This window comes from Drosophila suzukii, chromosome X (genome assembly GCF_043229965.1).
Source record: "Drosophila suzukii chromosome X, CBGP_Dsuzu_IsoJpt1.0, whole genome shotgun sequence".
NCBI lineage: Eukaryota > Metazoa > Arthropoda > Insecta > Diptera > Drosophilidae > Drosophila > Drosophila suzukii.
The window spans coordinates 10,569,037-10,594,639 of record NC_092084.1 but is presented as its reverse complement, the minus strand read 5'-3'; the positions used below and the strand labels follow the sequence as shown (position 1 = coordinate 10,594,639).

Genomic DNA, 25,603 nt, shown 5'->3' with positions numbered 1-25,603 from the left:
GCAGTGCTGCGCAGCGTCGTCCATTCAAAGTGCTGCAAAACACAACAACAATTCCATAGTGTTTTCTTCGGCTCAGAATCTTCATGCTACTTTGCAATTAAACTATAACAGACATCTGTAGGATAATAAGAGACCAGTTTGCGATTTGCCCAATTCGAGGGACAGTTAATGAACGCATAACTCGAGTGCGCGGCTGTGCAATACCGTCTTTTCAATTGCCAAAAACGAAATCAAAACCAAAAAAAAACGCCGAGAAGGTCAGAAAAATGTACACAGGCGCATACCTGCGCCCGTGTGTCTTGTGTGTGTGTGTGCGTGTGAGTGCGCAGAAAGTTATACAGCTGTATTCGCCTGGCGTATTTATCAATAAATGACTACTATGATCGCCGGAAAACTCCAGTTACTGGGTAATTGTGCATACAACTGTGGGGCATTTTGGCCAGCGAGCCCAAAAGCTGGCGAATTAACTGCGAAAAAGCTGTGGCAAAATGACGTGTTTTGCGCTAGTGTTGCCACTGACAACAGCCGCAGGGCTGCCAACTTGCTGGGGGCATTTCTAAAATAGACCTCTATTTGTTATTGCTAATTAGCTGGGAGAAGGTTTTCCCACATTTACTTGGGGCCCGCTTGTGCGGGGGAAATGCCAGGGATTGACCACATTTTCCAGGCCCAGCGGGCGGGCTGTCGTTAGGCGCAACAACGCGGGTGGACAACCCTGGCTCTCCAGCGCAGTTGGCAACACTGTGCGGCTTGGCCAGGCAAAGCAAAAGAAAAAACGAACCGAATGAAATATGGGGAAAAAACCTGTGCTTTTTAAAGAAATGTGAAGCCAGCGGGCCGGAAAAGGACCGCTAAAGCGAACAGACACACCCACCACCACCCACCGCCCAAGCGTCACTTGTCCGCATAACCACAACAACAACAAATGCCGCAGAACAGAGTCAGTGGGCCAATATGTCTCAGTTTCAGTTTCAGTTATAGACTCACCTTCACCCCCAGTATCCCCAAGTTTTCCCCCCAATTTTTCCCATTTCCCACATTTTCCACACCTCCCATACGACTGCAGCCCCGTGCGCACACATTTCCGTATTCCGTATCCCGTATTCGCATGCCCAACAACTAATCCCAATCCCCGTGCCTCTCTGGATTTCAGAACTTCACAGGGACCTACGTAAATGCCACGGCCAGAGATTCAAGTAGAAGCAGACCCAGTGACGACAGGCCTGTCAAGTGCAGCAGGAGACCCGTGTGATACGCAATAGGTGGGCCCACCCCCACCCGCCCCGCGTATTCGTATCCATACCCATCCATAACCATTTCCCTATCTCATACCATCTGAGAGTCAGTAAGGAATCGGTGGCAATCGGAAGTGAACCAGGAGGAACCGCCAGCACACGCGGCAGAGCACTTGCGGCCGCGGTGGCGACCACACGGCGGCTGGGCAGCTGGGCTTCCTAGGAAAACCGAGGAGAGGCAACAGTTTGTAAGTCCTCCATATTATATACACTCTGTATAGTAACATTCGAACAGCATTCTAAAAACAAAAACTGCATTTCCAAGCAGATTCGACGAATTCGAATGGCATTTGTTTGTTTCGCTCGTTGCATGCCACCAAACGAAAAAAGATGAACAATGAACAAACGCCGTCATCATCGGACACACCGGCGGATCGTGTGGGATCTGGAGGAGATGATATCAAGCTGCCCACGATCATACCGGACACGCCCATCGTCTCGATTGCCGCTGGGACGATGAGCCAGAGCACCACGACGACCACCGTAACCCAAACGACGCCGACGTCGTTCTCGAAGGAGCAGCTCATTAACATGATGACGGAATTCGGTGCGATGCTTGACTTGATCAAGGGCAACGACACCCATGGAGCAGCAGCCGAAGCAGCAGCAGAAGCCGCAGGAGCTGCTGCGGGAGCAGCAGCAGGAGCAGCAGCCGTAGAAGCAGCACGAGCAGCAGCAGGAGCAGCAGAATCAGAAGGAGCAGCAGCAGTGGCTACCAACCATGTAGCAACCAGCCATGTAGCAACCAGCAGCAGAGGCAGTGACCCCAAGAAGTCATCATCCCCTAGTAATAGCCATAGCTCTACGAACCACGCTGCGGCGGCAGATGCTGCCAAGGGTTCAGCAGCAGCAGCACCAGTAGATTCATCCTTCTTTTTCGCCATGCTAAATGATTCGCCCGGCGCAGAACTGTCGCGACCAAACCACAGAGTCCTCCAGTATGGGGCCACTGCCAAAGGCAAGACCCAGGACGATCAAAATGTTGGCAAGCGGCAGAAGAAGAAAAAGGTAAGTAAGTCCATTCTAAAGAGTGGAATTGATCACCTTTTTAGCAGAAATAACATAAATACTATATAATTTGTGTGGCTCCTTAAAACTAAGGCAGATTTATACTTATTTTTTGGTTAGTTTGGGAAAGATCCGTATGAATATGTTGGAAATAGGTTGGTTTTAAACAGAAACAGAGTTTTTCATATTATATTATTATATCTATAGTATAAGTCGTTAATTTCAAACTGTTCCCTAAATCAAGACTAAATGGAAATAGGAAAGTTTTAAATTATAACCAAAAATAAAATAATGGACTACAAATTTACAATTTCTTGCCAAGTCTAATACGTTTGCGGTATTCAACCCACAAAAAAGAAATGTTCAATACATATTATCTATTAGTAATATATAAATTGCAATTGAATTGGGGTAAAATAAGAATTGTTTGGATCCTACGTCACGTCTTGATTTAAACATTTTAAATTACATATTGATATAATTGAATAAACATTCTATTAATATCGACTTGTTTCTTTGCAAAAATAGTCCCCACACACACGCTCGCAGATTTGCATACTCATTCACTAAGCCATAAACTATAAACTAAAATAAATAAATGTCTGTAGATAAAATTTGTGTGCAATTACCTTACAAAGCGCAAAAAAAAATACACAAAATAATATGAATGAGCTACAGTAGCTTTACTTATCATATTTTAGGTACCCCACAGTATATACATAAAATCCCTTCAGGATTTAAATACAGTATCAAAGAAAATTTGTAGTTCTTTCGGCAACTCTATTTATACTTTGAATATAAATCAAATAGTTTTAGAACTAAATTGGTCTGTAGTTAAATTTAAATTTCGCAGTCCTCTGGGTTTATTATCAGCAATATTTTATGTAAATAACTTGTTTTCCAAACTAAATACGTTCGCATCACCCTAATACACGTTTTAATTTAGCTTTAGTACCCCTCTAATGAAGATAATATCAAAGTAGTAGTTGGTAAAATAAAGCTTTGGTTCAATAGTAGTTCCTGCCATCTCGCTCTGGCCAAAGATATTGCAAGGCAGACGAGAGGGTCTGAAATTGTACCGCTAACTTGGGCCTGATCGAGGGATCCACAAACCCACACAAATGCGTATCGATGGAAAGGAAGAAACACGGAGGAAATTGGAATCGTGAGAGAACAGAGTTCACTGGAATCTCTGCAGATTGCAGTGGGCTTCTTTTGAACAGCGATTACGATTACTATTCCAATTCAGATTCCGAATCCGTATCGGGGAGGCAGAAGAAACGCATAAAACCACAAAAAGAGCTACTCTATCTAACAATAACATTGGCGACAACTGCCGCAATAACCGCACAAATTCCTCATTACTGTTTCTATTCTTTTTTTTCGTGTGCAACACCATATACATACACCATGTATGGCATAGTTTATTTATTTGAACCGTGTGCTATTTAATACTCCTATAACTCTTCTCTCGGTACTCGAACAGTACGCTTGGGGAACTTGGAAGGGCATGTGTTTGGAATAAGTAGAGCTTGGTTCTCTGTTCTCTTTCTCAGTCTCTTTTTAAAGGTTAAGTCTGAACTGGAAAACTAAGTTGAGAATATTTTTACTCATTTCCAGACAAAATACGATACGTGGGAAGATAGCGATTTTAATGATCTCGACGACGCATCATTGAAAAAACTTCTCGAGGAGGCCTATTGGTATCGAAATCCTGGCGACAGGAAGAACAAGAGCGAGCGATTTCTGGTAAGTTTTGGGTATACACAAAATGATCATACAAACGTATGTTTGAACCTCCACGATGGTATTGTTTTTCTTTGGCTCCACACAAGAGTTATGATAATACATACATACATAGCTCCAAAAGCCAAAGCTTTAGATTTTAAGACGCTTTTCTTATATAACATTATTTTGTGGGGCAAATTCTTTCTTCTGTTATTCTACAGATCAGATTAACCTTGGATTTAAGTTAACTATCCAAACTTCTTTGAAATAAATATAAGGGATTTCCTTTTAGGAATTGCCATAAGTCTCAAATCTATTCTGTCACTGAGGACTCATTAAAATAAATCATAGTCTTATATTTTCCAACCTTATTAAAATTTTTGATTTTTCTACCCCCTCAGCAAATGCTCAAAAAGGCTGAGTACGACGAGGAGATCTCTTATCGTGCCATCAAATCCTGCCTCACACTCAACCCATCCGCACTAGCGTCCAGTGCAGCAGCAGGCTCGAGCGGCGGGAGCAGCAGCAGTGCAGGGCACAACAGCAGCTACCACTCCACCAATCACCGGTCCACGGATCCCGCCCAGCGGCACAAGCAGGGCGGCTCCCTGCAGGATCTCGTCGAGGCGGCGCACCGCAGCGAGCTGGCCACCACCTCGGCGGCGGCGGCTGCAGCGACGGCGGCCACAACGGCAGCCACGCAACGTTTCAACTGTGATTACCAGCTGAGTGGTCGCTCCAATCGACGCCAGCAGCAGCACAACCAAAACGCCACCTCCACATCTGCATCCGCATCCAAGAAGATCAAGAACTCATCCGTCTCGGGCCGGCAGCGCGAAGGAGGCAGCCTGCCCAGCAGCGTTAACTTTGAGCCGGCAGCTGCCATGGATGCCAAGCAGCACAAGCAGCAGGCTCATCTCTCGTCGGAGGCTGCAGGAGGATCGGGATCCGCATCTGTGGGTGGCAACAAACCCCACCACCGCAGCAGCACCGGCAGCTGCAGCAGCCTGCCCAGCCATCTGGGTGAACGGGATCCGGAGGCGGGCATTCAGTTCGACATGGACGAGGACGAGGCGACGGGCGCCGGGGCCGGGGTTGGCGTTAGCGGCATCCCACCCGACTATCTGTTGGAGGTAAGCGATGATACGCTCAAGAAGTGGGACCTCAGAATGGACGGCAGGCTCTGGGAGATAGCAAGGTCCATCGTAATAGCAGATTTGACCGATCAGGCGGCGGTAAGAGAGGCGCGTAAAAGCGAACCCACGGCACTTGGCTGGGTTTCGCTTACGTCGGTAGTCCTATGTAGTCCTGTGTGCCCCTGTCGCCTAATTAAGTTATGTGTTCACCCAAAAATCATGCTCATAAACACCCAAACGTTCATTTCCATCATTACATTTGTATTAAGCAAAAGTATAGTCAAGGGATTTTCAAAAAGTTTAATTTAATCTTTAAGACTTTCATGAAACGATGGACTTATGTCCATTTAACCTTCTGGTGAAATTGCTAATTTATTTGTGACTATTAAAGTAGAGAGCACAAATTTTATGTATTTAACAAGACAATTTTCAGTGTTGAAAATAGATTGCATTGTGGTGAAATTACTTTGAACTTCGCTGTAATTGACTAACGAAAAAATCCTTAAATGTTTGTCCTTAAACCTGATCGAAAGTCTTTAGTTCTAACTCAAAGTAAGGGTCTTTTGGGATCTGCTTAAGATGAGATTGGTTAAATAACTAATTTTCCCGCTTAATTCTCCGCTTAGCAAATGGAACCACAGAACCCCTCGATGACTTTCTTGCTCGACGCCATCAGTGGCCAGCCGAAGCAGCCGAAGCAGCTTGCGGAGGCCAGGGACGGCGGTGCCGCCAAAGAGTTCCTAATCGACGACCCGCTACACTTCTCCGTCCTGGAGGTGTCCGCCAGGAGCCAGCTGCAGCAGCAGGCCCACTATCTGGCCGCCCTCACTGGACAATTCGGGCTCGGCCTGGAGGAGCAGAAGCGCAAAGTGGAGGCCGGCTATGTGTCGCTCAACGACAACTACACGGCCTGCTCTTCAGTGTACGGCGGCGGCGCTGGTTCGCCAGCTGCCATTGAGAGCAGCAAGCCCTCGACCTCCTCCTCGACCTCTTCCGGCGGCAGTAACTGCGGAGCCTCCTCCGACGCGCTCTCCGGCGATCTGCGTCCCGCAAAGATTGGACGCATGGTCTCCGCCGCAGCGTCGGCGGCAGCTGCGTCCATGGGTGGCAAGGCCACTACGGTGAGTTGAGAGCTTTATGATAAGAACAAGAATAAATCAGTGCAAAAAAAGAAGTCCAGCGTATGCAACCTTTTCTGATCCCAGCTAATAACCAAACTTTTTTATTGCAGCGCCAGCTGGACGAGAATGGAAATGCATTGAGCGATGGCTTTGGCGGCAATGGAGCCAGCGGAGTCACCACCAGCAGCAATGGCAACGGAAACCAGTTCACGGCCCTAATAACCACCACGGTGGGAGCCAGTGCACCCACCTCGTCGACTGCCCACCGTCAGAGTAGCGTCTCTACGCTGCTCTCCACGGGCACGAACACCACGACCACGGCCATGGCAGCGGCAGCGGTGGCTGCATCGTACAGTCAGCTGCAGCAGGCACCGGGAGGAGGTACGGTGGCGGCTGGACCGGGAATCGGCATTGGCATACAGCAGCCCAGCACCAAGCAGAAGGCAAAGAAGAAGTCGCAGCAGGAAAGAAACACCACCACCGTGGATGTGGAGTCTGTGGCCGGCTATCGGGGCAATGATCCCGTCGAGCAGCTGGTCAAGTACATTGAGAACGATGTCAATGGTGGCGGAAGCAATGCGGCGGGACAGCGTAAGAAGGAGCGCAAGAAGCAGAACAAGCTCAAGAAGAGCAATTCGCTGGAGGAGCTGCGCAGCTGCTCGAAAATGGAGGTGGATGATTTGAAGCGCCAATCGGCGACCACAGAGATGATGCGCCAGAAGAAGGGCCCGAACAATTCCGCCTCGGGTGGATCGTCGACCTCGAGCTCCGGGAGCAAGCACAACTCGGCCTCCGTGGCAGACATCAGCAAGAACTGCAGCAAGGAGCAGCACACGGTACAAGTGCGAAACACGGGCAATCCGGGAGCGCAGCAACGAAAGGGCGAGCGGCGATCTTGGGGCACCGAGGAGTTGCAGTACCTGGGTGACCACCAGGAAATGTCAGCCGCCTGGTCAGAGCCAGAGTCTCTGGGCCAGAAGCAGCTGCCACTGGCGCTGCCCGCCTTGGCGCGCATGTCTGAGCTGGATGCCCTGAATACCGTGCTGTCGGAAACCGCCGAATTCCATGTCGTGACCAAGAAGAAGAAACCAAAGAAGCAGCGTGCCGTCACCATGGACGATGCAGCGGTGGCGGCCGCTGCCAGTACAGGTGGCAACTTGCAACGTATGCAGCAGATCACCAAGTCGGCCTCCTCCAACATGATGTCCCAGCGGATGCATTACTACACCCCGTACACCAGCAACAACAACGGAGGAGGCACTGCTAACTACAAGCAGCAGCAACAATACCAGGAGCACTACCAGGCGCAACAGGGGCAACACCATCATCATCACCACCATCACCACCACCATCATCACCATCATGGCGGCTCGGCGGTATCCAACCAGGTGGACAGCTCGCGTCGCAAGTCCACGTCGTCTATGCCGCCGTCGGAGAAGTCGGACTCCAGTGATCTCGACTCGGTCCACTCGCTGCCCATCCAGACTGGCAAAAAGAAGAGCCTTGGCGGTGGCAACAACAAGCAGCGGGCGGCACAGGCCGCCAGTCAGCGCCAGGCCAAGCAGAACAACAATTCACCGGCTCCCATTTCGTATGCGGATATTGCCCGAAACAAGCAGGAGGCCCTGAACAATGCCACGGCCAGCGACACGGAATTGGAGCTGGGCGACAAGTTCCAGGCCAGGAGTGGCGGCAAGTCCAAGTCACGACCCGATTTCCCAGAGCTACCGGGAGCTGCTACGCCAGCGGCTGGAACTGCTAGTGCCGCCAACCAGCCGGCAGTTGTTAGCAACCAAAATACTGCGCCGTCCTCGTCCAGTTCGATCAGCTACTCGCAGAGCCTCAATGCTTCGCCTCCTAGCAGCAGCAGCGATGCGGAGTCCACCAACTCGCCGGAGCTGCAGGCGCAAGTGCAGGTGCCCGCCTGCAGCCTGGCCACGCCCACCCTAGCCGCGTACACGAGCAGCAGTGTCAGCAGCTCTAACGCCAGCACCTCTTCGACATCCTCTTCGCCGCCGGCTCTGCAGAAGTCCAAGAGTGTGGAGCACGATGCTACCTACAGCTGTAATAGCAGCAACCTGGACCAACAGTATCCGGCGTTGGAGAAGACTGTCAAGCGGCACAGCACCAATAATGTGTCCGTAGCCGTCGCAGCATCCACCTCGGCTTCGTTGTACAACTTCGCGGCAGCAGCCAAGCAACAACTGGAGGAAAAAGCCTCTTTGCCCACATCGCCGCCGACAGCAGCAGCAGTAGCAGCAGCAACAACTACCTCAACCGCTGTCGCAGGCACAGCTCCTGCTGCAGCTACAGTTCCTGGTTCATCGTCATCCTCAGATCAAGCTCCGACTCCATGTCCCTCTATAGCTTCATCCTCAGCCAAGGCCAAGGCCAAGCCAAAGGAGCTATCGCCCAGCAGCACCAGCAGCAGCAGCAGCAACAGCAGCAGCAACAGCAGCAACAGCAAGAAGCCAACGAAGCCTAGTCAAGAGGAGCCGACAGTCAGTCTGGCCAGCACCTCCAAGACGACCACCAGCACTAGCACCACTACCACGCAGAAGACCACGGCTGCCACGCAGACCGAGGGAGCCAAAAAGCTGATCAGCGGCATCCATAAGTTGGCCAGCAGTAACTGCATTGCCAAGGGAGCCGGGGCCGTTTTAGAGGCCACCGGCGGCAGACGTGCTGTGATTATATTAAACGATGATCGCGAAGCGGGCAGGAGCAACAACGAGTTCATCTTTGGTGATTTTAACGAAGATGAGCTGAAGCTCTTTGACGACAACTTGGAGGATGAAATGGAGGACGAGCACAAGCAGGCCTCGAATAAGCAGCAGCAAACAGAGGCGGATTCGGATGCGGGCCAAGATGATACGGAAGACGGGGACCAAGAACTGGATAAGGAGGAGGATAGCCAGGAGAAACAACCAGAGAAGAAGCAGGAGCTTCAGCAGGATGTCAGTGCGAGCAGTGATCAGCAGCTGAACGATTCCGGTGCCGCCTCGGATGCGGTTAATAGCTCGGCCAGCCTGGATATGCTCTCGATTTCCGCGGAGGCGGCACAATCGTCGCCGAATGCGGGAGCATCCGCCACCTCATCGAGCGCCGTCAGTCTCATTAACTCGTCCACGCCCTCGGGCTCGTCGTCCTCCTCGGCGAGCACATCCACCTCATCGTCCTCGGTCTCGATTTCGTCCTCCTCCGGCGGCAATGGTGCCGCCTGTTTGGCATCCATTTCGGGTATGCTGGGAGGAGTGGCCAATCAGTCAGGGGATAGTGGCATCTATGGTGCCGCCAATACGTCCATTAAGGAGCACGTCAACAATTTCCTGAGCAAGGCCAGCAGCAGCGAGGAGACGCTGCCAAGTGCCAACTCCATCTCGATGCAGCAGCTGGAAACGTGCAACGACATCGAGGCGGCCATCATAGCCGCTGCTCGTGCCGCCGCCGCTGCTCGAAGCACCAGCTGCAGTCGCAGCAACTCACAGGAACAGGAGGCCACTCAGTCGCAGGCCAAGACCAAGTCTAATACCAATCCGAACCCGAATCCCAATACAAATCCAAATCCGGAGGCGAAGGTTGCCTTGCCCGTGTTCATGGCCTATAACGACGACGACGACGAGGACGATGAGAGCCTGCAGGAACTGAGCTTCATGGCCGACCTCAAGGCGGATGCACCTACGACGTCCGCGGAGGCGGAGGAGGCTACTATTCTGCCGCAGACGTCCTCGCGACCGGCGATGATGACCAACACGGAACTTATCGTCGACTACATCGCCAACAGTGAGTACTCGGGTTGGGGGAAAAACGTTGACAACTATCCTATATTTGTAAATGAATCGCGGTTTAAAGATTTAATGATAAGGATTTGCCTAATATCAGCTCTAGTTGCATGATTAACCCACTGTTTCGCCCTTTGCAGCCTGGAATGCCATTGCCAATAGCAAGTATGTCACATACTATAACGAGCAGGAGCAGGAGACCTAGAAACCAACCGATTCAGCAGTCGTTGTGTCACCAGCGACATCTTCGAGATCACCAACATTAAGGCAACAGCAGCAGCAGCAACACCAGCAACACCAATCGCAATAGCAACGTCAGCAATATCGGCAGCAATTTAACGAGAGCATCCAACATCGGTTGAAGACAGGGGAGGAGTTTAGTTCGAATTGCATGTTCAGTTGTTTATATATTTTTTTTTACTTTGTGCTGGGCCATCGTTTATACATCTACCGATATCGTACATACACTATAAATAATTGCTATAACAATACGCTTTTATGCTAATTAATGTAACGAATCAATAGAGTAACTATTGATTGCAATTTACAAGCGCGAGCGCGGCAGCGTAGGATCAGGATTATGAGGATAGTGAGGATTGTCAAGATTGTGAGGATTGTCGAGGAGTGTCAGGTGTAAGTGGGGGTGTCTGTGTTTCCAGAGTATGAATGCGAGGGAGTGCCTGAGATTAGGAGTATAGGATCTATTTAGAATGGAGGTCGATTATGTGGGGACATGCGCCCAATGGGTAAACCATCGCCAGGAGAAGATCGAGGGGGCGGGGATTTCCAACGATTATGAGCACAGGAACCCCAAAAACCCCTTCGTACAGCTGTGAATTAGGAGGAGAGCATAACTAAGAAAGTGAACTTACGAACTTACGCGAGAATGTAATTGGGATCGGAGGAGAAGCTATAAGTGGATATTTATTTAACATTAGTTAACCGCGATTTAACCGTTTTTTCGCCACAAGATGCGATGCATAGTGATGTTCAATCAAGCATTTGGATCTGCTTTTGTTAATTTACGACCTTCTGGCTCCTTAAAACGCAACGTTTTACCATTACTATTACTATTACTGTACTTTAATTATTATTACTACTATTACGCAACCGTTTTTTTTTATTTTTGTCTTTGTTTCAAAACGCCCCTCAACTTTGGGGGGGCGTGTTATTGGAAGAGCAGAAAATAAAACTAATCCTAGTTCTTAGACAGAGTCAACGTCGCGTGTACATATTATGAGACCAGAAGTTTAGGGGGCAGTTCGACCTCGACCCTTGGGTTTATTGTGTTACAGAGAGGAAAGAAAGCCCCACGGAAAATATTTGATATGTGTGTGTATGATAACGACTATTTAAAGTAAACTATGTAAGGCCCGCTCCTTAGCTCCGGCTAGCCATAAATAAGCCTCATGAGGAAAGTATGTTAAACAGAATAACCGCGAAGCAGAAAACAGAAAACAGAAACAGAAAACCACAAAAAACCAGCAAAAACACTATAAAAACTATTATGCACTTACGAAAAATGCCGCCGTTTAGCAGGGAGAGCCTCAGAAGGTCTCTCCAAAGGGTAAAAGAAGGTTAGATATTGTAACCATTAAAATATAAAATCGAAAAAAAAAAATATAAAAAAAACAAAAATTAAAGAGGAAATGATTTGGAGACGGAGAAACAAAATAAAAGTTAAGTGAACTCGTAGCATAAAAAGCGCAACTAAATTGCTATATCTAGGAATATACATTATACATACGCGCATCTATTAACGTAACTTTTTTTTGATAATGCAAAACGTTAACCGTTTAAAATCGAGTAATTAAGAGCAGGAAACCATTTAGTAAGAACAAAGTGTCAGAATAAAATTTACAGAAAACAATACATAAATGAAATTATCTAGAGAGCGAATCGAGAAAACCTATTTAAAGCTAATCATTAGAGAACCCGATCTGGATTGCCTACTCTTTAAGACCGAATAAGCAGAACAAACAGTGCGAAATGTTTTCAAATGTATGTGAAACTGTTTTGCTTCAATTGGAATTTTATGTGCTGTATATTTTGAGAATAAACGTAAAGTAAAATACCGAAAAAAAGCGAAGACAAATATTCAATATCAATTAACCCCGAATCCTGTACCCCCAAACCTTTAAGCCCCCCATTAAAGCAACACTCGGCCAGAGCTGTTGCTGTACCGCTCTAAACCATGTAAACCATCCAAAACAGAATCAAAAAAAAAAAAATGAAAGCCAGAGAAATTTTAACTAAGTTGCAGGGAGGACGAATATATGGAAAAAATGAAATATATGTATTTGTACCACACGCATTAAGGTGAATCTAAGAAAATCACACTAGTTTACACAAATTGGCCCTTTTTGGCGATGAACTTATATTTTCTAATTACTAAGAGGCTGATGTTTACGAAGTTGTTAAGATCAAGCGAACTATAGGCTAAGCAGACGAAAATGTATACCACCAGATGGGACAAAGAATTATCTGTCTAGTAATAAGCGAATTTTGCTAAGGGGACTGTAGCTTCTCTACATTTTTCGATTATTTAAATATTTTTTAAATATTTGCTTTGCTTTATTAGGCAAGATCAGTTGCTCTTCCTGGAGGTATACATTATCTGCTGGTTGGACCTATGGTTCCTAAGATATGTCTGTCTAATAACCACGTTCTTTGCGAATATATCAAAAAGGCCCTTAAGTTCTTCTTTCGGCATCCATTTTCTATTTCAGCAAACTCAAATTAGTCTAAGAAACGTGTTTTTAAAGACGTACATCTTTCGTGTAAACTAGTGTTATATACAACCACTAAGTCAAACTAAGCCAATGTACACTGCAACAATTTTAGACAATTGAGAACTAACGAGAAACAAGAAACACAAAGCCCAGATAATGAGAATATATGGAATACAAAATTGAAAATAAATTATACGCTAGGCCAGTAAATAAAACTAATACTGAAATATTATAAATTACATATAAACAAAAGGAAAAACACAAAAAAAAAGTTTCTTATATGTGTATTTATGTAAAATATATATTGTAGCTGTGTGTATGTGTATATAAATAGTAAATTGTGACTCGAAAAACCAACAAAAAACAGAGAGGCATATGAAGGATCAGGATTATCGGACACTTATTTTCCCCGCTATATAGTTAACCACATTTTTCGATAATATTCGTAGGACGGAAGTGGCTCGAGCTTGGAGTTTGGAGGCTGAGATGTCGGCCAACAGACCAAAACTAGAATTGTTTTAAGTTCCGCCTTTTAATTTCGATTTTGCGTAGCTAGCGTATTGTTCAATTTATCAGTTATCGGATATTGGATATCGGAGTTATCGCTCGAGTTGCGTACAGTTCAACCTGCATTATTTCCGTCTTGAGTGCACTTGTTGAGTTTGGAATACAAAATAACAATAATTGGGAACGGAACGGAGTGGAGTGGCGAGAATTGGAGCAGCAGCGAGCGCAGTGGGAACTATAATCATAGATATACATACATATACAAAAATCTACGACTAAGTCTATTGGATAGCTAAAGAAGAACTCTATGAAAACACCTATTTGATACGTTAGGCCAGTGTGAATGGATCGAGTTGCAGATCAAGATGTTTATAAGCGTGTGAATGGAGCTAACTCTAAATTCGGTAGAGGTCTAGTACGGGGTCTTGAGACCACAGGTCACGTAGGGAAAATCTTACAAATTATTCATATGCTTAGGTGGGTTTTTCCCCAATCAAATTTTCTCTGTATTCTTCAAATTCTCCTAGATACCCAATACTTTACTATGATCTATCCGATTCTATTTATAATATTGAACTATTGGGCTTTATTTATTTAAGAACCTATAAATTATAAAGATCTTTTGGTGTTAATTTCCCGTACTAGACAACTACCCTAAATTTATATAAATGTATACATAATTTCTATATACACATATGTACTCGACTACTACTACTGACGAAGCCTATTAGTAACCCCAGATTCCCAAGCCCCGAACCCCCAAACCCCCGAACCCATCCATATACATAACTTATACATACCAATATTTGTACATGCGAAAAACAAAAAAAAAATCGAGGCAGCAACTGAGAAACGTATTTGAATGGGAAATCGAAATTTAATTTAAAATGTGTTTAAAATATAATATACTGAAGAGAAGTGTATTTGTGTGGAGAATCGAAATAAAAATTAACAAAAAAGAAAACGAGTGCTTTCGATTTTCCATTATTTTCAATAATACTGTACGCTTTGGAATGATTTCGGGATTGGGTGGTGTGAGATAGGATTATGGACTATGTCACCAGATTCCTTGTATAGTTAGTATTCCCGGCGGGGAACCGGCAGGAGGCGACTGGGATTGGCGGGCCCAGTGGGTGGGTTCAGCTTGCGGCGCCTGTTCAAACGGATGAGGGCATCGACGACCAGGTCGATGGCCATGTTGCGATCGCCGCAGATGAACATGTTGTCCAGATGGTCGCAGAAGGACTCGAAGCGGCGACGCTTGCGCTCCTTGGCCGGCAGCCTCTGGACCTCCTCGTCCTCATGGTAATCGGCATCGAACTCGAACTGCTTCTCATTGAATATGGTCTCCGAATCCTTGTCGAAACTCATCACGTGTACCAACTGGTTGAGCAACTGGAATTTATACAACTTGACCGGCTTGTACTCCTGGAGGCGAAACTGGGGCATTCGGGAGAAGCGGCTCCTATGGGTTTGAGCCGGACGAGCCGGGCGGACTCCGTTCTCCCACTTCCTCATCTGCGAGAGCTCGTGCAGATGGCGATAGTCATCGATCAGGGACTTGCGCTGCAGGCCCACAGAGGCCAGCTCCTCGTCGGTCAGACGGTCGATCTTGTAGAGACGAGCCAGGGCCTCATCCTTCAGGTGGCAACAGCCGGCGAACTTGAGTTTTCGCGACTTGGGATCGGTCTTGGGTTTGGTCTTGTCGCTCGGCTGCTGGGCCATCTTTTGTGGTGCTAACTCAGTATTCTAAACTATAATATTGAGGTGGTTGTTCGCCCAGGAATTTCAGGTGATCGGATGTGTGATGCTTGAATTTGGTGACTGCTCTTTGGAGATCTAACTCAGAGACTGCTGGAAAGGAATCTTAAATGTATACCTTTGATGTACAGGCCTGCTCTTATATTTACTTTTAGAAATCTTTGCTATATCATCTGAAACATTATTTTAAAAAACATATAGAGATACCTTAAAAAATCGTTATAAGTCGGCTAAGTATTAACATTTGTGGAAGTTGCTTTCAAGTTAATTTCTAGAAACTGAAAATAAAATCAATTCTAATATTCTTAAAAAATAAAAAATGAAATATTCTAAATTATTAAAAAATTTAATATTTAAAACCTTTAAAACCTTAAGAATTTTTGTTGGTCAATTCCCGCAACATTTTCTTAACCAAAATTTATAATTAATAGCAAAATAGGTGTAAAATATGGCACTTATTTCAGTAAGTACTATAAAATAATAATTTCTTAGTTTAAATGCTATTTGAATTCTATTTTAAAAATTAACGGTTGTCTTAAAAGCTTTTAGTGTGACCAAACTAGGCACTAAAGATTTTGGAAGCGTTTGCGTTACTTTGCCAGTTGGCTCGGCGTTATTTAGCCACATTGGCTGCCCAATTGTTTGTTTTACCAAAATTGGGTTTTTTACGAAGTTCAACTGCCGCAGGATGTCGGAGGTCCGCATTCGGCCGCGCCAGGTCCTCATCCTGATCATCGTCTTCCTGGTGGTGCTGATGATGGTCCACAGGAACGGCAAGCGCACCTGCCAGGGTCCGGAGTACCTGCAGGCCATGTACGTCCAGGCGGACACGCTGCCCACGATCTACGCCGTCACGCCCACATATCCACGGCCCGCCCAGAAGGCCGAGCTAACCAGGTGGAGTACCCCTAAGTGTTCCTTATAGTGATCCATCCCTTAAGTAATACCCATCCAACAACCCAGACTATCACACCTGTTCATGCTGCTGCCGCACCTGCACTGGATCATTGTGGAGGACACGAATGCCACCACCTCGCTGGTGAGGAACCTGCTGGAAAGGGCCGGCCTGGAGAAGCGTTCCACGCAGCTGAACACCAAGACGCCGCCGGAATTCAAGCTGAAGGGCAAGGACCCCAACTGGATAAAGCCGCGCGGCGTGGAGCAGAGAAATCTGGCCTTGGCCTGGCTGAGGGGCCACGTGGACGTCGACCGGCATTCGATAGTGTTCTTCATGGACGACGACAACTCCTATTCCACAGAACTCTTCGCCGAGATGAGCAAAATCGAAAGGGGACGCGTGGGCGTCTGGCCGGTGGGCTTGGTCGGCGGCCTGATGGTTGAGCGACCCCTGCTCACCGAGGATGGCACCAAGGTGACCGGTTTCAATGCCGCCTGGCGACCAGAGCGGCCCTTCCCCCTCGACATGGCCGCCTTTGCCATCAGCATGGACCTCTTCATTCGGAATCCGCAAGCCATGTTCTCGTACGAGGTGCAGCGGGGCTATCAGGAGAGCGAGATCTTGAGGCACCTGACCACCAGGGATCAGCTGCAGCCGCTGGCCAATGGCTGTAGGGATGTCCTCGTTTGGCACACGCGCACCGAGAAGACCAAGCTGACCGCCGAGGAGGCGCTCTTGAAGAAGGGCAAGCGATCTGACGGCGGCATGGAGGTCTAGCCCCAGGTAGCCCACTGTATATACAGGTATACCAAGCTGTCATCCTAATGAATTTATTTCTATGTGTTCGTCCTAAAACTGTCGTGGAAAAATATCGCTGTTTACAGAGATTCATGTTTCCTCATAGTCTAGTTAAAATATCTTACTTACGCTGATATTCAAAACTATAACCAGAATCGTTGCTTGTAAGCAATGGTGCCCTATTATCGGTTACTTTATTATTTTGTAAAAACATGGTGAAGGCATTATGTTAAACGAAAAGACTAAGCAAACTTTTATTTTCCTAAATATTTTTAATAGTGCAATTCAATCATAGATTTTAATATTTTCAAATCCCAAACTGCACACAAAAAAAACGTATCTGTATGGATTTCGTGAAAGCACAAGAGATTATAAACCAAAGGAGATTTTTGTGACACCCCTGAGAGTATTAGCGCAAGTTTCAATTATGAAATACTACTAGTTGTACAATGCTCAAATCAATGTAACATATCTGTGTAAGATAGTCCCTAGTCTATCTGCAGGTTGGTACTCCCAAAACCCGATATCAGATATGGTTTTGTTTTACCTCGAACTAGTTAGCCCCAATATGTGCCTCCTATTCAAAGTCATTAAACGAGTTGCCGCTTTAAACTGTATTTAAACATTAAGTGCTTTTTAATTTACCCCAATTAATTGTACATTAATCCACTGCAAATTGTAAAATATCCACAGAATGGCAGAATGTAAGCTTTCCTTGTGTGCCTCCTGATAAACGCCAATAGAATTGATAATAAAATGATTCGCAACCAACAATTGGGAAAAGATAATCTAATTATTAGTTAAACAATAGCGTTAAACTGATAATTTAAATAGCCTGTTTCACAACCACTTTGCGATTGGATTGTGTCGTGGCTGGGGTGTATTTTTAGATAAATATCATAGGGTGGGACCTTATAATTCTCAAGTGCTTGTTCCCATAAACGATCGAATAAATAGAGCAGAGTGCCAGAAATAAATACACAAAGACGGGACTTGAGACACTTGCACCAACAAGTGGCTTAGGTCTTTTTGCCATTTTCTATATTTTTTCTATACATATATAACCATTCCATGAATGCACCACCCGAAATGGGAAATAAAACTACATCATTCGGAAGTATAGTACAGTAAATACGATTTATTTTCCCCCGTTTCAGTTTCAGTGTATAATTTTCCATCAATTTTGTTTAGTTCATATAAAAAGCTACACTCTGCCGCCGAACGGAGCTATCGAGTGGCTCGATCCGTTTGGTTTTCTCAACATATTTCATATGCTTGACCGGCAATTTCGTAAACAATTGCATCCAAATTCAAATTCATATAGCCTCCTGTAATCTCGATTTGGGTTCGCTTTGTGGGTTATTCGATAGGGTTTTTGTATAGTATCGTGTGTGTATATATATTTATAGGTAAAAAGCTCTGACAAGGCGCTTGACTTAACTGGCAACAGAAGCTACAAATAGCTCATTGGCTTGGCAACGAACATAAAAAGTTGGGGGATCTCAGCGAAAAGGATCGGATCGAGGATTTTTGCGGGGGTCAAATAAAAATGCATTTTCCATGGGGATATGGATATAACATACATACATTTAGATCGGCGTGGTTACATATTTGTAGTTCGCTTTTGTTTTTTGTTTTTTTTTTTATTTATTTTGTATTATTTGTTTTGTGTAGAAAAAAAAACTTACGAGTAAATTTAAATACATGTACATACATATATATATTTTTAGATTTATATATCCGTTAGATTAATGCGTTTTAGATCTCTTAACTACAATTTGTTTAATTTTTACATACATAAGAAAATACTTTTAACACAAAACTGAGCGATTTGCAATTGTTTGATGGAAGTGGGATGAAAGAAAATGAATTGTTAATGTTTGGCAATCTCGTAGTTCTCCGTTTTCTCTAAACTTAGCAATTAACTTGGGTTAGTTTCGATTTGCGCACTATTCTCATCGACTTTGAACTTGTGTGGGATGAACCGGATGCGGAAACGTCATGCGTGTGTTCATTTCCGCTTTGCAAGCAGTTAAGCTAAGCAGTTTGTAAACATTTTCAAATATTCAATTTCGTCAACATTAATGTACATTGAGCATTTTTCATTAAGTGCCGTCTGTGGATTACACTTTCTGGTGGTTAAGTATACGAATTAGCAATAGGAAACCAAGGATTTCGATATCAACTAAATATTCAAGTCCTTTCTTTTGTTGCTCCTCCTTCAATCTATCCGTTTTAATGTCATGGTTTTGTGGAAAGAAATGCTCGCAAGTCTTTTGTTCAGCGTTTTAAGTACTACGAATTGGTGGGGGATGATGATCAGGGGGCAAACTTAATGTTAAAACTTATTTATGGCATGTTTAAGTTAGTTATACTAAAGAAATCGTTCTCATTCCTTGCGGCTTACATGCATAAATCCCTTCTCTTTGCTTTAACTGCTAAATAAATGTAATTTTTTGTTTGTAAGGCATTAATTTAAGATTTCTTTCTTGCACACGTATATATGTTCATATATATATAACTTAGGCTAGGTCCTTTCTTTATCATCTCGTTCTGTTTTATTTATTCTTCCCATTTTTGTTCATCGTTATTTGAAATTTTTGAGTTCTTGTGTTTTTTTAATCTGACTAAGGAGAAACAAAGCAAATGTAGCGATATAAAATACTTGTTCAAACTAGAAAATGAAGCGACATGGAGTGATTCTTTCTTTTGTTTGTTTGCTTGCCGGTTTTTCGAGCTTAATGTACTATGTTTTAAATGCTTTTAAGATATCGTATGTATTATAGTAAGACATTTAGTTAGATTTAAGCTGTGTACGAAAGTAAATTAAAACCAACTTAGTGTGCCAATCGATCGATATTCAAGTTTTCTTCCCCCAGTTTTGGCTTTGGCTTGTTCGCGCTAGATCATCATACATATATCATATGGTTTACATATGAGTATGTGTATTTTCCCTCAACTTTGTTTTGTGCACATTGCGGTTGGACTCTGGATTTCCTTGAGTTCTGGAGACCCTCCTTACACCGCGGAGTTCTTGCCGATTATCTCACCACTGCGTGAGTGCACGAATCGCCCGTCGAACTCGATGGTCGAGTTTTGTTTAATGCTGCCAGTGGGCGTGCGTAGCGGCTCCTTTTCATCCCTGCGAAAGTCAAGAGGAAATGGAAATTGGTTATAGATTGTGGCATTAATTTGAATTCAAATCTCAACTGTCATTACAGCCATGCTAAAGCAGTGCCAAGCAGTGCAGACTGCTATTTTATATATTTAGTTTAAAACTAAATTTTGAACTTGGGTATGACACTGGTGTTTATATATTAGTAGTATATTTTGTTTCATTTATTTTCTTATACCCTTAACAGAATTTAATTTTTAAAATTATCTAAAAATATACATAAGGTTTAAACTGTATCTCACCATACACACTGCTTGCTATCTATCAATATTAACTGCTTTGCATAAGACAGTTTCTTTAGTTCTTCTTTTAAGATTTTTTAAAATTGTAAGAATTTGATGGAGTACTTAAGTTTTTATTTTAAAATCACGCGAAAGATCCTTAAAAGTGTCATACCCGCGCAAGTACTACAACTTATCTAGAGTTTTGTGGCCATGCAGTGCTAGCTGATGATGACTTATGAGGTATTTTGGATAGGTGATAGGATGATAGTTATTGAGAGCAGGGCAGTAACAGAAACACATCACGGCAAAACGAAAAAGGATGCGGATGCAGATGCAGACAGGCCGAGTAGCGGAAGCGAAGAAAATCAAAATGAAAAGCGGTAACGGAACGGAAACGGAAATGGAAGTAGAAACAGAAGCAGTAACAGTAACGAAAACGGAAATGGAAATGGAAGACGGGGGTACGTACAATGGCGATGTCATGGGCGAACCGCCCAGTTTGACGGGCGGCGGCAGTGGCAACGGCGATGGTGGCGGCTCCTTTACCAGCTGACCACTGCAATAAGGTAGCGGAAAACGCCAACCGTAAAGACTGCTTGGTTAGATGGTTTTGGGTTGGTAGTTGATATTGTGAATGTGGTTCGGTTTTTGGTTGGATTTGATTTGTTTTAATTCGATTTAATTTGATTTATTTGGTTGGTTTGGTTGGATGTGTGATTGGATGATTGGAATAATACATGATGAGGTTGATTTAGTATTGAAGATAGAGTAGAGTACAAAGATAGCAATGGAGTTTTTGGTATGCAAGTGACAACAATGATGAAACAGAAATAAATGTGTGTTTATTTTGTATGGATGTTGGCTGTGTTCTTTTTTTATCAAAACGTAAGCGTTGGCTAATATAGTGTTTTTTGCGGTAATAACTGTTCGTTTATTTTATATAGATTTATTTGTTTAAAATATTCCATATTATTATGTCTTTTAAACATTTTATAACTTTTTTTAGTAATGACAAAATGATATTTCAGTACACTTAAATGCAAATTTGTTCTTACATTTATTGAAAAAAATATAATGTACGTTATTTTCTCAATGTAACCCTTACAACACCTAAAAATTTTTTTTAAACACACTTTTATTTTAATTTTACAATTAGCCAACAAACTAAGGAAATGATTTTGAAGCAAATTTTGGTGTATTCGTGTAAACGAGTGTAAGTTTTTGAAATATATTAGTGACTCGGTTTGTGTTGTTCTGTTTTGGTCTTTGAATTACATTCAAAATATTGCACTAAAAATTTAATGGCAAACGAAAAGGAAAATCGCTAACAATTTGGAATTTTAAATTAAATTTTGAAGAGTCCCTCGGGACTTGTCGAATGGCTCAGACCGATATCAGGGAATTGCGATTGAACAACAAGGACTTGGGCCGCGCATAAACCCAATTGTACTCCAAGTCCTGGCGCCTGTAAGTTGGGCTTTTTATCGCAAAATAGGAGCGTGTGGGGAATAAACACAAGCAGAACGCAAAAAGCACAAATGTTAAATTCGATTCCGATTCTTATTTTTAGTGCAATATTCTTTTTGTTTTGTCGCTTTGCGTCAAATATTTTCAAATCAAATTAGGTAAAGAAAAAAATAAGATTACAGATTTTAGTGATCTAACTCGAGGTTAATTTGATCTTTTATATTTATCGATTTTAAAATTATCTAAAAAATGTGAGAACATTTAAAGTTATCGAAAACGTCGATAGGTGATTGATTATCTAAAAATGTAAATTAAATCAGATATGACTTGGTTTATATGAAGGTTTATACAATTTAAATTGCTATACTTCAAGTAAATGTAGATCAAATAAGCTTTGGTTTATATCACTTTTATCTGCGAAGGACATACACGGTATAAGAAAAATCGATGGAGCTTACCTGCCCAGCTTGGCCTCGTCGTCGATCTCGGAGGGCGATCGCTTGGCCTTGCGACACATGGTGGCCATGACACCCATGTGGACGGTGATACAGCAGAGAAGGTCCACCACGAAGAGGAGCAGGAGGACGCCGCCGAGTGCGATACCCACGATGGCCGCCGAGGAGAAGACCTGTCGCTCAGCCACCTGGATGACATCGATTCCTATATGTTTTTTTTTTACGGATCAGAGAGTGTGCAGACGGTAGCCGGGATGCGGTTGTGGTTGGGGGAAACAAGTGTACTCCATTAGTAAGTTGTCATTCAGATTGATTTATAAAGAGAGGGGGTGTTAACTATACGTATCTCTAGGTGGTACGGTGCCAGCACCTGGCTCACTAGCCTAGGAAAAGTCCTCCAATTAACAGCTAATCTTACACACTTAAAACTCTGTTTCTTAATCGCTGGTTAATCGTTTAAACATATTTTACATTTTTGTGTGTGTATTATTTTGTGGTTGAAATTAGTCGAAACTAAGGTTAAACATAACGAAATCATAACAGTTATAATATAGTAGCAATCATAATAACCAAAAATAAAAGGGAAATACAAAATCATTTTCAAATTGCACCAATTGACATAACATGAAAAGCATTTTCAAACAAAGCAACAAACTTAGCAATATGAATTTTCACTTTTTTGTCTTCGGTTTTTTTTTTCTTATATCGAAAGTCGAGGGGAGTTTACAAATAAAGCATGCAATTGGGTGGGAAAGTTTGGTCGGGGATTTATTGGGGGTATTCGCTCAGCACAGAAATAGAGAAAGTGGTCGGTGAGTGAGAGAAAGAAGCGGTTGGTTGAAAGTGTTCAAGTTTTTTTTTTACAAATTGCAAAATACAGAAATAGGCCAATATGCAAAGTATACAAGCAGTGTAAAGCAGTTCAACTTAGGGATATAATTGTTTTACCTTATGTTAAATAGAAGTGTATTGTATGTACATTATGTGTGCGGGAGGGGGATTATATAGAAGGTTTGGGGATTCGTTTGCCTAGAGTGCTTTGCTTCGGTTTTTTAAAACTATAACATAATCAACAATTAACAATCAACAATAAGGTTTATTATCAACAGATTTCTCTCGTTTTGGGAATACAGAAATTTGGATTGTTGGTTGTTCAGCTGTTAGTGTCTGCGGTTGTTCGTGTGCAGTGCAAATAAACAGGTTATAATACATAGATACATATATAGGCGTTAAACACATCCTTTTTGTTACCTGGCGGCATCCGAAATGCTGGTGGCAACCCTGTCCCAAGTCTCACACGCACGCACTGCTTTCTGTTAAAGTTTTCTCTTTATTACCCAAAATGAACTTCTTAAGTGGTAGACTTTCTTTTCGTTTCCTTTTTCCAATTTAGTTATCGTTTATGTTTTCGTTTTCATTTGCTTACAACATTCATGACATTGTGTTTAAGTGTGATCTGTGAGAACAGTGAAAGTTCCTACTGCTTGCCCAAGGGCGTTAAAAAAAAAACGCTTTCCCCATCTCAGCAACGTTAGGCGGGCTGAATTATTCACTAACTATATGTGTATACGTAAGTATAACTAGATATTGTAAAGGTATAAATTGTATTGATCTTTTTTTTTTTAATTTTCGATATATATTTGGCTAGAAAAATCGATTTCGCTTGCTAAAAAAACGTGTATACAGGAATATCGGTTCGTCTAGATCGAGTTGCATTCTAGTTTTGGCTTATTAAACGCTTACTATCAACAGAAGGTAAAAACACTTGTGAGCCCCCATTGTGTGGAAAAATTCGTAATCGCTTTAACTTAGTTAGAGTTACTTATTGTCCCCTCTTAACGTTTACGCGCTCAAAACAGAACAGAGACCTTGCTAAACTGCTTGCAACTGCCTTGAAAACAGTGATGGAAGAAGCTTTGGCTAACTTTAGGTGTAAGGTATAGAGTGTAAATGTAACTTGTACTCGTATGCACTTGATATTTTTTACTCTTATTCTTCTTGTAGAATTTCGCTAAAACTTTTCATATATAAATTTGCTTGGGTTTTTTTTTGTTTTTGTGTCGCTTGGCAGTGTTGTAAAATTCACATTGAACTAAGCGGTACGGGTGTACGGAATCGGAATGTAGTCTATAAATGCTCTCGCTATACACATACAACTAAATAACAACATAACATTGGCTTAGTGGTAAAATAGGGTCTCTAGCGGTTAGACATAGGATATAGGATACATATAAGTACAATTTATCAGTTGTGTAAGCATGTGTTTCGGTTTTGGCAATCCGTTTTCGTCTTTTTTTAACTAGGTTCTATCATAGATCTTCGTTTTTTGTTTTTTTTGTACAGTTAATGGAATCGTGACCCGCCCTATGTGATATATTTATCGATCATATTCTCTACTTGAGCACATTTAACGTAATTATGTCCGCTTCTTCTTGCTAGTTAAGAGTATGTTTTATTTTATTCCTTTTTTTTGTGATTTTTCAATTAGTTTTCTTATTATTTACACATTGACACACCAAACGAAAACTAGGGAAAGGAAAACCCATGATGAACGGCCAGCGGAAGGATCCTCCAAGCACTGCTTGTTGATGGGTGGAAGCAGGAGAAGCATCAGCAGCTGTGGTTGTTTAAGCAGTGCGCGTCGTCGGCAGCATAATCAGCATCATTGTCGGCAGAGCAGCGCTAATAATAAGCAGTTGGGCCAGAGGTGCAGCGCCACTCGGCGAAGGATGAGGATTATCTGTTGGTTTTTCGATATTTTGTCGATTTTTTCGATTGTTTGTCGATTTATTCAATTTGTGAATGCATTTTAGCATTTGTACAGTTCGTTTTTAATTGATTTTAGTAGTGGGAGTTGTTGTTGTTGTGGTTGTGGCACACACACACCATAAAAGAGAGAAAAAACAAGGAAGAAAAAGTGGTAGAAGAAAAAGGAAGAAAAGGAAACACACAAAAGAACATTTCGTTGTGGTTGGTTGGTCTTGATTTTTAGTTTTCTATGTTTTTTTGCTCAGTTACTGAGAAGACGACGACGTTGGATCAAACACAATGTGCAAAGTGTGAGTTAGTTGTTTGTTAGTTGGTTTTTGTTTTTGTTTGGCTCGGTTTCGAGTTTGTGTGTGTTTGCGTTTGCTTTCGAGTGTTTGTCTCTCTAACAAAAGGGCCACAAATGTGTTTTTAGTTGAGTTATGTGGTTATTGTTGGTTAGAATAATAGCTATGACTAAATGCCTAATTAGATGCACACACTAAGTCCACTGGTTAGCCAAAATATCAAGGTTAAATGTTTAAGTTGAGGTTAGGTTTAGGTTTAAAATTGAGGTTATGTCTAGGCAAAAGCGGAAGGGATGGGTAATTTTGGGATTAACGGTACACACTTAAGGATAGAGAGAGAGGTATAGAGACGTCACACACAAACACAAAGGATTTACTAACACAAACACAAACAAACGGACTACGCACAACATATACTTAAAATTACCAAAAGAAAAGGACAACCAATCGAGGAACAGAGACG

The 25,603-nt window shown here is 43.2% G+C and overlaps 4 protein-coding genes across 20 annotated transcripts in view; 2 read left to right on the top strand and 2 right to left on the bottom strand.

The window, feature by feature from the left end:
- The first annotated feature begins 65 nt into the window (after positions 1-65).
- Positions 66-12,154, top strand: tyf (twenty-four). 7 transcript variants are annotated; one of them, XM_070997586.1, is made up of 8 exons: positions 66-407; positions 1,154-1,483; positions 1,561-2,303; positions 3,924-4,052; positions 4,433-5,266; positions 5,794-6,288; positions 6,399-10,071; positions 10,211-12,154. In XM_070997586.1, exons 3-8 carry the CDS (start codon positions 1,626-1,628, stop codon positions 10,273-10,275), a joined length of 5,874 nt encoding a protein of 1,957 aa, XP_070853687.1. In that variant the 5' UTR covers positions 66-407; positions 1,154-1,483; positions 1,561-1,625; the 3' UTR covers positions 10,276-12,154. The 7 variants fall into 7 exon arrangements, with proteins under 7 accessions (XP_070853687.1, XP_036676560.2, XP_016935111.3 ...); XM_036820665.3 differs by having other exon boundaries at positions 67-257; positions 1,564-2,303; XM_017079622.4 differs by having other exon boundaries at positions 67-407; positions 1,564-2,303.
- Positions 12,155-14,347: 2,193 nt separating this feature from the next.
- LOC108013704 (uncharacterized) lies at positions 14,348-15,179 on the bottom strand. The gene has a single exon (XM_017079626.4). It carries the CDS (start codon positions 15,032-15,034, stop codon positions 14,387-14,389), a length of 648 nt encoding a protein of 215 aa, XP_016935115.1. The 5' UTR covers positions 15,035-15,179; the 3' UTR covers positions 14,348-14,386.
- A 488-nt stretch (positions 15,180-15,667) lies between these two features.
- GlcAT-I (Glucuronyltransferase I) lies at positions 15,668-17,540 on the top strand. Its single transcript, XM_017079599.4, has 2 exons — positions 15,668-15,967; positions 16,034-17,540. Exons 1-2 carry the CDS (start codon positions 15,759-15,761, stop codon positions 16,743-16,745), a joined length of 921 nt encoding a protein of 306 aa, XP_016935088.1. The 5' UTR covers positions 15,668-15,758; the 3' UTR covers positions 16,746-17,540.
- A 336-nt stretch (positions 17,541-17,876) lies between these two features.
- Fas2 (fasciclin 2) overlaps positions 17,877-25,603 on the bottom strand; it is a 74,578-nt gene continuing 66,851 nt past the window's right edge. For 4 of the 11 annotated variants that reach the window (XM_065868185.2, XM_065868186.2, XM_065868187.2 and 1 more), the window contains 3 exons: positions 22,091-22,292; positions 20,635-20,757; positions 17,877-19,908 (listed from right to left, as the gene is read on the bottom strand). In XM_065868185.2, coding sequence (XP_065724257.2) covers positions 19,785-19,908; positions 20,635-20,757; positions 22,091-22,292 — 449 coding nt within the window. In that variant the 3' untranslated portion in view covers positions 17,877-19,784. Of the gene's footprint in view, positions 19,909-20,634; positions 20,758-22,090; positions 22,293-23,394; positions 24,828-25,603 lie in introns of those variants that run through there. The other 7 variants (XM_017079640.4, XM_017079641.4, XM_017079642.4 and 4 more) reach the window with 3 other exon arrangements.

What these genes read in the sequence shown, in the direction of transcription:
- tyf (XM_070997586.1), top strand. Translation starts at nt 1,626, where the DNA reads ATGAACAATGAACAAACGCCGTCATCATCGGACACACCGGCGGATCGT. An exon ending in AGCGGCAGAAGAAGAAAAAG is followed by an intron (nt 2,304 to 3,923) that starts GTAAGTAAGTCC and finishes ACTCATTTCCAG; the next exon opens with ACAAAATACGATACGTGGGA. An exon ending in CGTCGACTACATCGCCAACA is followed by an intron (nt 10,072 to 10,210) that starts GTGAGTACTCGG and finishes CGCCCTTTGCAG; the next exon opens with CCTGGAATGCCATTGCCAAT.
- LOC108013704 (XM_017079626.4), bottom strand. Translation starts at nt 15,034, where the DNA reads ATGGCCCAGCAGCCGAGCGACAAGACCAAACCCAAGACCGATCCCAAG.
- GlcAT-I (XM_017079599.4), top strand. Translation starts at nt 15,759, where the DNA reads ATGTCGGAGGTCCGCATTCGGCCGCGCCAGGTCCTCATCCTGATCATC. An exon ending in CAGAAGGCCGAGCTAACCAG is followed by an intron (nt 15,968 to 16,033) that starts GTGGAGTACCCC and finishes CCAACAACCCAG; the next exon opens with ACTATCACACCTGTTCATGC.